This window comes from Corvus cornix, chromosome 1A (assembly GCF_000738735.6).
Source record: "Corvus cornix cornix isolate S_Up_H32 chromosome 1A, ASM73873v5, whole genome shotgun sequence".
Classification (NCBI taxonomy): Eukaryota; Metazoa; Chordata; class Aves; order Passeriformes; family Corvidae; genus Corvus; species Corvus cornix.
The window spans coordinates 5,570,394-5,585,175 of NC_047057.1; the positions used below are offsets into that span (position 1 = coordinate 5,570,394).

The window sequence follows — 14,782 nt, forward strand, 5'->3', positions numbered from 1 at the left end:
TGTTAAGCACCCTGAATATACACCACCACAATAAAAAGCACCACTTCTGATCACTGCCACATAGACTACATACCATGGACTGAAGCCTAATCAGCTCTGGATCTCAGGGTCACATGAGCTGCACATCTGTAGAAGATCTAAGAGCATATATTTTTTCTACCATTTCAGATGTCAATTTATTTAAAAAAACCCCAAAAAAAGCCAATCATAAATCAACCCACACAAAAACTTTTCTCCAAGTCCTAATTGCTATCTCTCCAAAATGGATGCATCCAGAATTTTATGCCCAGGAAGAGTGAAGGGGGCATTTTGCGCATTTCCTAATTTCTGTGATTCTACAAGAAAGACAGCTTAAAGAATGGAGCAATGGAGCCAGGACTCTTGCCTCCCAAGCGTAATCATAATGGATAAAAGCAGTGCCTTCACAGGGCCTGAACAGGTACCAAGTGCCACCCACATTGCTCAGTGGGAAGAGAAGGATGCTGTGGAATTGGAATGTTACCAGGGAAGCACTTTTGTCTTTTATTTCTTTGCCAGGACATAAAACTCCTTGATCTCAAGCACATCCCTCAATTTATCCTCAACTGAAACAGGCCACTGAAACACTGATAAGTCAAGTTCAACTGAACAAAAAGGACCTTGCTGCAGAGAAGTCTCAGGATGAAAAGCTGACAGTAAATACACAGGAGGCTTGCAGCTTCTGAGTTAAAATGTGCACAGCTATTTAACATTTAAGAAGCAGCTAACTCCTGAGTTATGAACCAATAATAACACTAAAAACTTCTATGTGAACAACTGATCTCTTACTGCTTGTAAACTTGCAACTTCACAGATCACCATAGATGGCAACATCAAAACATACCAGAAGCCACAACAGCCCCTATATACTGCTTAACATTTGTCTAGAATTGTTTAGAATTTAAAGCCTAAGAAAAGATTTCAGACTTCTCATGGTGAAGTAAAAAAAAAAAAGTTACAGAATTGCAAAACTAAATAACTGTGTGTACAGGAAGATAATGCAGTTAGACAGCAAGAACCACACGAAAGTCCTAAAGCTGTGAGCAGTATGGGTTAAATCACTGTCTACAGTTCTGGATTAAAAGGCTAATATTTAGTTTTAAACCAATCCTCCAATGCAAATGCGAAAGCCACTCATACTGGCATTGAAAAATCTTTTTAAAAGGCCTTCTGTTCTATTGGGTTGGAGGTTCAAATCACAGCTGAAAATGTAAATGTGATCCATTCATCTGTATTCAACAGAGCAGGGTAAAGATGCATTCTAACACTGATCTACAGTGAGTTGAGGAAGAAATGGCCTTTTTTGTCAAATTAAGTTTTCTGTCTTGAAGAATCCTAATTTGTCCCAATCTATCCAACCCTAGTGGTAGCAATAAAGCTCCCTGGCAACACTACATAATGACCTTGATTTCACAGTGTCTGTGTTACTCTTCAAACACAAAACCAGTTTTACACTTTCTTGGTAAAACTGTCATGCCTGCACATTTCCCAAAACTGATCTCAGGAGAAGAAACAGAACTTATTCTGTTATTGAAATACCTCATTATGGCTGCAAAGAAAGCAGCTAAACATAGACAGCATTAGTTGATACGCTTGGAAACGAAATGCTTTTGGAAAACATACTGCCTTATCTCCAACCTCAAGGACATTGTTCCTCTGAAGCTTTCACAAAAAACCCTCCTCAGAAACATAACCATAACAAGCTTTCTTCTCCTACAATATCCTGGAGAGATATTGCAAAAATTCCTGGATTAGGAAAAACAAGCATGGAACAACAATAATGGAAGGTAAAGCCGTATCATTATGGCTCAGTGCAGAGATAGGCAGAGCAAAATCATCGCTAATGCACAGTACACAAAGCCTTGGAGCAGTGTGTTATAGAATATATAGAATTTTCTACATCAGAAAGGATTTTAAATGTTGATTTGAAGACACACAGCAGAACTGCTCTTTTACCAACTGCAGCAATACAGTTTACTTAAATATTGGGATAGGTTGCCCTTTCAAATTGTCTGCATCTATGGGCAATTCAGCTGGTATTTACATTCCAACTGCTTGTGTTCAGAACAAGCAGCTCAGTCAACATCCTGATTCTCCAGCTGAGTCACCCAGAGATGGGGTCACCAATGCAGGCAGATAAACACAACTGAACTTAAGATCTTAAAAGAATCAAGGTAGCTTAAGTATTCGTTAGTCAAGCAGGTCCCAGAGCAGACAGCAGGAAAAGGAATTAAAAAAGAATTGTACATCAAATGTTAATACTTCTTAATATTAGGAATAATTCATATTTATAATTAAGGATCAACAGTGAGAAGATCAGCTGAGCCATTCACTTCAGCGTTAGTTCCAACTACTGGAGACCAGAAACGTCACAAAAGTAGCAGCTCCTCAAGGCAACCCCCACTATCTATCCTGCTCTGTTGATTTCTGTGAGAAAAGTTAGTATTTTTAAGACTATTACTTTTAATACAGATCTGTAGGGCAATGGAATTACCACTGGGAAGACAATAAATCAATGGCAGTGTGGAGACTATACACATTTCTAGGAGTTTCTTAACTGTGTTCATAGTACTGCCTGGTCTGAGATACTAATTTTTTGATAGTGCAATACATCAGGAATGTAACTTTTGCTTTCATGCCATCCATGAAATCACACTGCTGAATTTACAAGCCATCATGCTGTTCTGTCTGAAAGGACCTCCTTTTGCTGTGCACATTTATGAGTTCCTCAGGAGCACTGTCATCTAGCCCAATTTAGCAGATTATGCAAAGAGAATAATGGATTTTCAAAGAGGTTCCTCCTTCCAAACTACACTGTGCTCTAACTGTCCACAGGCTCTAACACAAAAAAAGTGCAACTTGTCCTGAATTAAATAAATCCTCCCTTTTTGGTATCAGGTAGGTTTTGCTGTTGTTTTCACAGTTAAAAAAAAGTAATGAAGAGAGATCTGCTATAAACACCAAGTACCGGAAAAAAAAGAAATTCCTTATTAAAAACCATAGTTTTTGGCAAAATATTGTGGTGTGGATCATTGATCCTAAATATTTCTTTGGTGCTTCAGTATAAGCCACTCCAGAAGTGCACATCAGGAATAAACAAAAGCAACTTGGAATACACACTGGTTTTAAAAAATACATGCAGATGCTAAATTAAATAACAAATGGGTGGATCCAGCTTGCTCCCCTTCCATTCTTACCTTTGTCTAGGAACTATGAAAAGTGCTCGTACCAGTTTTCTTCTGTTGGCTTTCGTATTCATATTCATGCAAAAATCCATTGCTGCCTATAAAGAGGAAAGTTAATGCAGTACTTCCCCTTTAACAGAGTGGATTTTAATTAAAGCAACAGAAAATGGTTTTTAAACATGGCTTTTATAGAGCTATTTCTATCACATGCAGCTGCTTTAAAAATAACCATAAAGAAAAATCTTCAGTTTTGGCTGGAACTGACATAGTTAGAAAACATGTCCACTGAGAGGAATACAGACTGATTAAAAATTAATTCAGCTACTGCCAGACTCCAAAACGTAAAATGCTTATTTCTTATCTATCTGATCTTGCTTTATGGCTTTTAAGATGGAAAAAACTAAAATTATGACTGTACCTTGTCTATGAGGTCTCTGTTGACACAATTTGGAAGCTGCTGAAGAAAAGCATCTACTATGAGTTTTAAATGAGATCCAGTACTGGCTTCTTCATCCTCTTGTTCTAACAGAGAGAAATAAACAAGCAGCACACATCTTTAAGCTATACGATATAATCATTTATGAAGATATTTCCCAAACAGTGCATTTGTAATGTTTAGTTGTTAAGTATTCACCCCCATTATTATAAACACGAATATAAAATTCTGATTTCCTGACATCAGCTATGAAGATCTCACCAGATCAATACCCCTACTGTTATCTTCTAATTGCAAAACCTGTGGCATGCTTCAGAAATTTTCCAGACTCTCCTCTACGAATTTGGCACTTAACACCAGATTTTGCTTTTCCCACTATTTGGTACCACGAAAAGAAACCTTTGAATTCTTAAGAAAAATTCTTAAGAAACACAGTGCTGCTGTTTCCCCATGTCAAACGAACACAGCTACACTTTTAGAGGTGCCAAGGTGCCATTTGCAGCCCTTCACACATAATTAGAGGTTAGAATTGTTAAATCATGCTACGTAAAGCCATAACATAAGAAAAGTCTTTACCAATTCAAAAGGTAGAGCTGAATCTTAGATTTCAAGGAAAGTTAGAAACAGAAAATATTTTATTAGCACCCTAAGCACATTTGATGAGAAAAGTAATTTATGCACTGAAGTCTACATTCCTCTTTGTAGTCACTTTTCAGGCAACTGCCTTTACATTTGCTTACTTTTAAAAACTGTGTGAAGGAATCAGTAACTTTCACTACATAAACAGCTTTAAAATAATTTTCACTTGTATCTGTATGACTTGTTACAAAAACATTCATCACAATCCTAGCAGTTTCTAGCAACTAGTTTCATAAATAAATAAATAAATTCCCCTGAATGCACTCAACAATCTACAAACTAAAACAATCAAGTTCAAAAAACAAATCAGGAAGAAAAAGAATTCTTAAAACCAATTCTTTTTACCTTGCTCATCAAGAAGCTTCTTTGTAAGATCTTCTGCCTCATCTCCACAGTCCAACTCCAGTGCATCATCATTAATATCCAGGTTCTCCAGCTCCAATTCCAGGTCCTCATTCCCACCTGCTTCCTTATTATCTTTGGCATCTTTTGAATCTGTTTACAAGTTTAGTAGAAATACCAAATAAATACTAATAAATTGTTAAAGATACACAGTCATGATTAGAATACAGGAAGATTAATGCTGCTAAACCTGCATCTCTTTAGTGTCTTAATGGGAAATCTTTTACACAGATGAAGGAGAAAAAGGAAAAAGCAGAACAGGAGGAAGGTGTTGAAGAAATAACATGCTATTATAAAAGGTCACATAAAAATTATTAGTTTCCTTGAAAATAGTATCTGAATCTGATAAAGATTCAGAAAAGAACAGTTAATATTTTTCTCGGACCATGACACTGGTCCAACACTGAACATTTTTCCAAGAGATTACTACCTACAGAATTTTACTGTTCTTTCAGGCCTCCTTCCAATACCATTTCCAGACAATGCTTCATTTAAAAAAAAAAATTTCAAAGCAGATAACCTTATTAAAATTCTAAAAATTTTCAAAGCAGAGTGTGACAACTTCTAAACAGTGCACACATCATATGGAAATATAGACTCACAAACAAGTAACATATTTAGGATCACAGACAAAATTAGTCTGGAATGGACTTCGGTGGTATCTCCAGTTCAACCTTTTGGTCAAAGTGGATGAACACTATTCATACCAGATTTCTCAGGTATTTCTCCAGTTGTTTTAAAATATTAACACAAAGATTCCAGTCTCCCTGGGCAAGCTGCTCCAGTATCTAAAGATCTTTACAGGGAAATTTCAGAATTATCCAAACATCTGTCTTCTCTTACACCTTGAGACAGGGATGGTGACTTTTTATCCCATTGTACCTAAAGTCTGCACATGCCTGGTTGTGAATTGAGGGCTGTGTCAGAAGTGAGGAACCACCCAGGTCTTTTAAGCTAGTGAAATTTTATGCTGACAAAGTCACCTACCATTAATAACTTAGTAAGAAAGTAACAGTGAAAAAAACCCCAAACACTTAACATCTGCAAAAAAGGGAAAACTTCCCATTTCTCACAGAAAAGTTTGTGTTTACTCACACTGGTTAACCTCCAATTACTTGAAATTTAAAATTCTAACAGTATTAAAATGCATTTACTTTTTCTCTTCCTTAATAACCAGATATAATCCCTACCCCATCTAGTTTATTCCCTAAAAATTCATCCAAACTGGTGTACTGTCCTGATTACCACAAATTATTTCATTGGAGACTCATTACTTCCATCAAGTTTGTTTATCTGATGGACAAGATATGTTAAAGAAAACATTGATCAAGCATCCTACCTCTTGATTCATCTTTGCTGGAATCCTTGTTCTGGGAATATTTTTCATTATCTTTAAACAAAATTGCTGGCACAAAAGCCTTCAAGTCAATGAGATTCTCATAGAAGTTTCTAGCATCTTCATCTTCCCAGATACCCCCCTCCAAGTCATATTCTCCAGGCTTTCCTGGTGTGAAAATATCAATACCAGGTCCATGCTCTGCAAAAACAGTGAAACCATAAGAAAATTATTTACACAAACTTACAATCTTCTATGAGGAAGCACCTTAGAGATTAAGAGTCCTTTTAGGAAAGAGTTAAACTATTTATTACTACCTCTGTTTTCACTTAAATACTGCAATGCATACTTTAAAGTGTTTTTAACAATTCAGTCTTAGTATTAGACATATCAAGAAATTATCTTAAAATTGTAAATTTCATTTTAATTGAAAATGCAGACAGAATCAGAGAGGAAGTCAAATCAAGTAAAACTAAGCAGCACATTATGCGGTATTAGAAAGGAAAGTTATAACAGACTTTAATAACATTAGCATTAAAAGTAATCACTTTGAATATGATGAACTGTACACCACTGAGTTTTAAGAATAAAGTTTAAAAAGAACAATTTAAAATTTAGAGGCACTCAAGAAAAACAGCTTTTTAAGTTCAAGATCATTTAAGGCAAAAGATACTCACAATTTCAGTAACATCTCAACAAATCTCAAAGTTTAGATTTAAAGGCATTGAAAGCTGCACTTCTGCTCAGGAGGCCAGACAGCTACACCTACTGATTTATTTGGCTTAACAGTATGTTCCTGCCCATAACATCATGACCCAAAATGGACTTCAAACATATTTTTTAACAGTATTGGTTTTTAAAACTCTAACAGTTTTTAAATACTAAAAACTGCATAATATTAAATGGGAAGGATCAGGTTAAAAACATTTTTAATTTCCCATTTATCACTCTATTCCCAGAAACAAATCTAAAGATATATTACTTAGGCTACCATAACTACACAGAATATACAATAGTTATGGTTACATATTAGGCATAATTACTTTAACTTAAAAAAATAGATGTATTATTCATTAGCTGATATCCTTTGGGAAAAAGGCTGAATGAAATGAAACCAGCAGAAAGAACACGTTGTAAAAGGGTTTCGTTAGTTTTCCCACCACATCCAAGCCAAGTCCAGGGTTCTGTTGTCTTGCTTTAGAATCTGGCTTACCCTCGGGTGTTGGTTTTTCTTGGGGGAGGTCAGGCATGTTCTCATCCAAAAGATCAGCCAGAGACTGTGAATTGGCCAACAGCTTCTGATACGACATTGCAAATTCCTCATATTGCTTGTGTCGATCTTCGCTCAGCTCTCCTTTGGAGTGGAGAATGCGTCTACAAAAATCAAACTTACAGTAAGACCACCTTTTTCCTTAAAATATATTTGAGCTATACTGAACCACTATGAATTTCTCTGAGCAAAGCTAACCTGCCCTCTTTGAGGGAACTGTAAGAATTCTAGTTTAGACTGCAATAGCAAAGATTTAAGTGACACTATTATTTTTTCAAACCACACTGAATTTCCAACTTCAATCCCGCTGAAGACAGTACAGCCACAGAAGCTCCAGCATCCATGTCCAAAGAGAAAGGCCCACTTACTCTTTGCCACAATTAGGCTGTAACAGTACTAAAAAGACTTGAATAGTAAAATAAAACATTCAACTTAGATGAAAGCTGGATGAAAGCTGCTTTGCACCTGTAACAATCCATTTCCACATTGCTTAAATGATTACATACCCTATTATCACCAGCAGGGTCAAAAAATTTGCAAGCAGCCCACTGACTTTCCAATAAACCAAGTTATTTCAAGGCTATTGGTCCAAATTATGAGCAGTTACATTTGTTTCTTCAGCTGCTCTTTATTTTCTTTTACAAAACTGTTCATACTTGTTTTAAATAACAATTTTTAAAACTGAAGTCTGTTGTCAAAAGTAACTTGCATTTGAAGGAACCTAATCACTACTTACAAGTGCTGGAACTACTGACCAGGCACCCAGCACTGAGATGAAAGCATCAGAAGTCTGAAAAAAAGGTGCAAATGCCACAATTTCCAAAACAAGTTGTATCTTTACATTATCATCTATAGGATTCCACTACCATTAGGCTTTCATTATGCAATAGGCATACGGTCACAGTCTTGCCAAAAGATGCAAGCATTTTGTGGCATAAAAATTCCGAAATAGTTTAGGCAATGTCAGTTGAGGGATATCAGTTTTCTTGTTCCAGGTTAGCTGCAGAACAAGTCATCTTTGTACACATTTACAGGGTGAGCAACAAGATCCCTTATGCCTGCCCAGAACCAGAAGTGGACACAGGTGTCTGGCTAAAGGGCAAAAAGCACTAATGCTGGCAGAAGTTCTATTTCTCACTTATTTAACATGTATTGCCTGCTCCTGCAAAGTACAGCAAAAAAGAATTAACAAATTAAATAACCACTGACAATTTGTGAAATGCAATAGTTCAGTGTGGATTCAGGAAACACATTAAGTGCAAATTCATTGCTTTTTCATGGAGACCACTGTCCACTGCGTACATATTTTAAACTTAAAATATACCAGCAGCTTTATAAACATGAACATTGAAGCTTTGTGCTATTATAAAAAACCAAAAAAAGCAAAGTGCTGTAACAATAGTACAAGACTTTCAGTTCTCAATTTCAGTTCCAAGAAGACAACTGTTAACAAATTCAAAGAAGCTAAAGCAAATGAAGCAAACTTTAAAAAGCACGGTTCACCTCTGAATACAAGTACAGCACACAGTACTTGTCTCACTTGATGTCACTTCAAAGCACCATGAGGCAAGTTCAGCACATCTTTAGACAAAAGAAGTTTCTTCTATAGCTAACACTTATTTTTGAAAACTCTCTTTAGAATTTGGGAATCAAGTTGTTACCTTCCAATGACACAGCCTGTTAAGTTCTGTTGTGCCCTCAGCTGTGTAACCCAATGACCACCAGGTTTTATGTTACGTCTATATCAAAGTCACAGCATAACTCAAGGTACTTTTCCTAATTATCCATTTAACCAGCAACACTTGAGTCTGCTTTAATTTTACCTAAGTGATTCCACAGGTAACACAGCACTAAAGTACTGTTAATTTAGCATAGTAATTTTCAATTAATTCAACCAATTTGTAAGGCTTGAATCATTTCACAGTCGCTCTCCTGACACAGATAAATTGATGAGTTATTTACCTGACAAAATATCATAACCTAAACATATGACACAGTTGATGCACTAAAGGGAACAGTTCATTCCCCTACTCACTTCAATGATTCTGGAATAACAGTGTGAATAAAAAACTACAGCAAAATGGATCAGATTTTTAATACACAGAGAACTGTTTTAACCAATAGAATAATTGGTTGTTTTGTTAAAACAAAAAAAAAAAAAAACAAAACAACCAACCAAAAACACCCAAAAAAACCTGCCACCCACATTAAAAAAAAAAAAAATTCAAAAGCAAATAAGGAACCAACTGCACAATCACCTTCCCAAAATCCACAGTTTAGGAAGATTTCTATAGTACTCAAACTTCTTACTAAGCAAATTTCTGTCTTGCCCTCCCTCATGCTTTACACTTCCATAGCGGGCAAACGCCAAGAATTTGTTACAGATGATGTAAACAAACAAAATTTGGTAGGAAAGTTTTTTGATGTCTTATTTAACAAAACTTACTCCTCAACTTTTATTAAGGAGTTAAAATAAGCACCTCGAAGTTCAGAGAGAGAAATAACAGAGTTCTCTTAATCCACAGTTCTTCACATTCCTTCCCCAAAACAAAGCTTTGCACCCAAGTTCACAGGGATAACTCAGATGATGAGGTGCTCCAAGAGGTCCCTCATCTGCCCTTGTCTGATCTACTCAAAGCAGGCTCAGTGATGAGGTCAGACCAGGCTGCTCAGGCTCTGTGCAGTCACTTTTATCCAGTTATACAAGTAAATATTAAAGTATATTTCTCTCTCCCAGATCACTTACATTCTTTCTTCTTCTTGGTTTCTTACCATATTTTATACCTCTCAGAAACTTTTTTCACTTTATTTTCTGTCATATCATTAGGCTTTGTAACACCCACTCATTGAAACACCAGACAGAACCAATGTGCCCAGAACCAGTCATAATTGTGAAAGTATTAAGGTTCATATTCATTCACTTTGAAAGAATTACACCCAAGTCAGTAACACACTTTAAACTAGTGAGGTACTTGCAGAAATGACAGTACCTCAAGTCAGTTTATGATCCTGTGAAATTCAAAACTTGGCTGAGCACAGATAGGACTGCAGCACAAAACCTATCAGCACAATGGATCCTTGCTTTGGAAACATAAAAATTTAATGCCTTCCAAGCATACATTTGGCTCTGGATGGATGTCCAGCCTTTTAGCTGAAATATGTGACTATACACAGTAATATGGTCATTTCTATGTGACTGGAATGCTTCCAGAAGGGATTAAGAATTAATGTTTTAAAACCAGCATTTGGGTTTACGCTGGCTCCAATAATGAGAATTCAGGATGCTTTAACCCAACAATTATCAAACAACGTGAACATGGCAGAAATAAAATTATTCAGATCTCAAGGTCTGCATATTTATACCCTACAATATTAGTACTACATACAGATATTTAAGAGGACTTTTATCAAATTGTCTACACCCTCCAACATTTTAATACATTTATTTAATATATATTTTTCCACCTTGGAGTATAACAGATACCTTGTTAATTTAACCTATTTTTTCCTTCATGCTGGCACACTAAAAATGTAAACAAGCCAAAGCAATTGTGGCATATGCTTCGTTAGATACATGTGGGTGGAAAGGGAGAAATCAGATTATGCCAACTGGAAAAGGACAGTACCAGCTGGGAAAGCAGCATTGCTCTCCTGCTGATAAGGAAACAGCACCAAAGAGAGTAAAGAGAATTACAGCTAAAGGTCAACCTCCATTTTCTTTAAAAGATATTCAAAGAGTCTGTTTGGTGTCTGCTTTTTAAGTATTCAGAACAAATTTAGGACCTTTTTTAGAAACATTGCAGAACACACTTATCTTCTACACACTGCTAACAGACTTTGTTTATAAATACTGCAACAAATCTAGCCATTTCATAAATAAACTGTTTTTTATTCATAAGGAAAAAACAACATTCAATTGTCACCTGTTTTGTCTTTCAATATTTTGTAGCTCCCTGTGGTCCCTTTTCAGGTGTTTGGTCAAAGACGTAAAATATTCCTTCAACAAATTCTGGAAGGGCTGTTGCTTCTCTGGGCTAATTATCTCACTAGGAGGAAAGCTCAAGTTAAACTTCTCTGCAACAGTTTTTACTTTCCTTGGTACCAAACCAGCAATGTCATCTCCACAGTGCCGACAAAAGCTGATAACCACAGAAACATGAGTGTGGGATTCTCGATCAGCATTAATGATATTTTTAAGCTGCTCATAGATTAAAGACAAACCTTCCTTGTCAGTGAAAATCCCAACTATTGTCAATTCTGCAATGAAACGCAAATCAGTTCTTAACTTGGTAATGTTGGGAGTCTTCTCTTCTTTCCTTGCTTCAAAATGTTTTTTCCAGGCCTGCAGTAATGAAGGAGCAAAATCAGCATATCGCTGGTGAAAGAGGGAACACAAGTGCACAGCGCAGTTCACATCTGATATTTTCAGTTTGGCCTCCACAATAGAAGCTACTGCTTCTGCAATGTATTTGCTTAAATTCAGGCTATTAAAGTCATGGGACAAGGAGTCCCTTTGTTGCTCTGTAATGGTTTTTAGCTTCTTAACAAAAGCCGTGTTCTTCTTCAGACTGGAGTCCAGTCTGCTGAAGAAGTTTTCCTCGGGACGACTCTCCGGTGCATTCTGGTTTTTGCTGCGGAGCTCTTTTCTTGCCTGATGGCGCTCCCAAGCCTCCTGATGGAGCTGATGTGCTTCCTCTTTCTCCCTATGAGACATAAAAGTTAGTAATTTTTGTTACAGAGCCTTACTCTCAGGGTATCAGCTCAAAGGAAAAAAAGTCACAGTTGGAAAACATTCAGCAGTTCTAACACAGTTTCCCCTTACTCTTTTCTTAAATATTTACCAAGCTAATCCTAGAAAGCTAAAGCATCTGCTTCAGAAACTCTGTTTAATTTTTGTGCTGCAAAGGGCAAGCACTACTTGCTACAAAACAAAATTTCTCAAATATTTCTATGCAGAACATATTAATCCAAACAGACTTCAAAAATATAAACATAAAACTCCATTTACTACAGATGGAGATTAAATTCTTACAGATGAGGACAACAGCCTTTCAACAGGTTACTATATTCCACAGTAAAGGAAAATCTTTTATTGCCAGGCTATTGAAAGTACACAGAAAATTTGGAATAGGTGAAATATATCTGTCCCAGGTAGAATTTGGCTATGACATTGCCTCGATCTTAAAAGTGAAATATTTCAGACCTAAGGATGGCCAAATCCTTAGCTTTATTGGTCTAAAGATGCCACCTTCAACACTGTAATACCTTTGGATAACATACTAAGAAACATGGTCTTGGTAATATCACATATTAAACTGCCAGGTTACATTCTGAGTTTGCCATCAGGTATCAACTGTCTGTGATTGATTACAGAAATGACAGTCATTTCTCACTGCAGATTTGCTCCTGTTATGGTCTGTAGACCTGTTAAGAATCTGTATTCCCAATATTTTGACACTAACACTTCATCTTAAATGCACCTGCGCTTTCTTATTGTTCTGGTTTGGGCTGGGACAGAGTTAATTTTCTTCAGAGTATCCTATGTGGGGCTGTGTTTTGGATTTGTGCTAGAATCAATGCTGATAACACAAGGGTGTTTTCATTATTATTGGGCTATGCTTACACAAGGTTAAGGCCTCTTCTGCTTCTCACCCCACCTCACGAACAAGGAGTCTGGGGGTACACAAGGAGCGGGGAGGGAACACAGCCAGGACAGCTGACCCCAACTGACCCAAGGGATACTCCAGATCATATGACATCATGGTAAACATATAAATCTGGGGGAAGAAGGAAAGGGAGGGATTGTAGGAGTGATGGTGTTTGTCTTCCCAAGTCACTGTTACATTTGATGGAGCCCTGCTGTTCTGGGGATTGCTGGGGAACTGGGGCATGAATTCCTTGTTTTGGTTTGCTTGCCTGCACAGCTTCTGCTTTACCCACTGCACCGTCTTTTTGTCAACCCCTGAGTTTTCTCACTTTTACTCTTCTGATTCTCTTCCCCATCCTGTTGAGGGGAGGGAGTGGCTGTGTGGCCTGATGCTGGCTGGGGTTAAATCACAACATTTACTCAAGCATAACTGTGCTCTCCATGGTCATCACATGCAGAACACTATCAAACCCCCACAACAGAGACCACAGTAACAGAGGTTACAAGTGAAAACACAAAACCTCTTAGAAGTCATAAAGCACAATCAGACAGCCACATAAAATTGATAACAGTACATGCAACTTACTAAAAGTAACTCAAAACAGTTCATCTTTTGTAACTCTGACCACAATCCTGATACTAGAACTCCAGCATTTGGCACAATTAAACCTTTGAAAGACAACTTACTTCAGTTGAGCAGCTTCTTCTTCTTGTTTCTTTTTTTCTTCCTCCTCTTGTTTCTTTTTCTCCTCTTCTTCGAGTTTCTTTTTTTCTTCTTCTTCTTTCTTCTTTTGTTCCTCTTCTGCCTTTACTTTATCCTCTTCTTTTTTCTTCCGCTCCTTGTCTTCCTTCTTTCTTTTATCCTCTTCCATTTTTTTCTTTTTATCTTCAGGAACCTTTAAAGTCTCTCTCTTCATGCCAACCTTGACATCCTCTTTTGGCTTCTCCCTGGTGCTCACTGGTCGCCTTTCACTAAATTCTTTTTCTTTATTATTTAACTGAGATTCTTTTTCTTCCATATTTGCTGGCTTTTTGCGCTCAGCTGGCATTGTGTTACCCAGGCAAACCTGCAGAATCACAGGAGAATAAATACTTTTAAATTGCTGTTGATATTTTAGCCATTTTTCACAGTCCACCCATATTCACCTAACCCACAAATGCGTGACTCTTCAAAATAAAGGTTTAAGTTTTCTTGAACTAAGGAATGGACCTGTCAGGTAAACACTAATCATTTTATAAGCATGTTGTTCTGCAAAGCTGTCTTCAGCATGAATTGTGAAATAAAAGCATCTTGAAGTTTCTACAACCCAAAGAATCTAAGATCTTGAACATAAACAAGTCCATCTGAAAAAAAAAAAACTCAAGACTGATGAAAACAAAGTACCCCCAACTTAAAAATAAGTACATGCTTGATACATCAGCATGCACTTGCATCTCACTGACTTTTCTACACATCTCCTTCCACTACCACTACTTAGGATCATAGGAGAATGCAGGTTAGATGGGACCTCAAGTAATTCAACCTCCTGCTCAAAGCAGGGTCAGCAATGAGTTCAGGCAAGACTGTTCCAGGTTCCAGTCTTGGAAAGTGTCAAGGAAAGCAACAGCACAACCCCTCTGGCCAACCTGCTCCAATGTCCCGTTATCCTCACTGTGAAAAGGCATCAACTCACTTCCTTCTTTCCTCACCCCTCCCCAGATTTCCCCAGCATCTCTGCACTCAGCATAAGAAGCAGCTGAAAAGCAAGCAGTGCTGACTAAGCTGTATGCACAAACCTCCCTGCCAGCAGAGCAAACAGAAATAATATCAGAAAGGCGAAGGATAGAATTCCTCTCTCCTTCTACAGAA

General features: G+C 37.1%; 1 protein-coding gene across 2 annotated transcripts in view; it reads right to left on the minus strand.

Annotated features, from left to right (window-relative positions):
• Positions 1 to 14,782, minus strand: part of UPF2 (UPF2 regulator of nonsense mediated mRNA decay) — a 53,022-nt gene that overhangs the window by 34,117 nt on the left and 4,123 nt on the right. For both annotated transcript variants that reach the window (XM_039570936.1, XM_010407789.4), the window contains exons 2-8: positions 13,621 to 14,000; positions 11,210 to 11,989; positions 7,230 to 7,390; positions 6,020 to 6,217; positions 4,624 to 4,773; positions 3,622 to 3,725; positions 3,216 to 3,301 (exon numbers count right to left, since the gene is read on the minus strand). In XM_039570936.1, coding sequence (XP_039426870.1) covers positions 3,216 to 3,301; positions 3,622 to 3,725; positions 4,624 to 4,773; positions 6,020 to 6,217; positions 7,230 to 7,390; positions 11,210 to 11,989; positions 13,621 to 13,982 — 1,841 coding nt within the window. In that variant the 5' untranslated portion in view covers positions 13,983 to 14,000. The remainder of the gene's footprint in view (positions 1 to 3,215; positions 3,302 to 3,621; positions 3,726 to 4,623; positions 4,774 to 6,019; positions 6,218 to 7,229; positions 7,391 to 11,209; positions 11,990 to 13,620; positions 14,001 to 14,782) is intronic.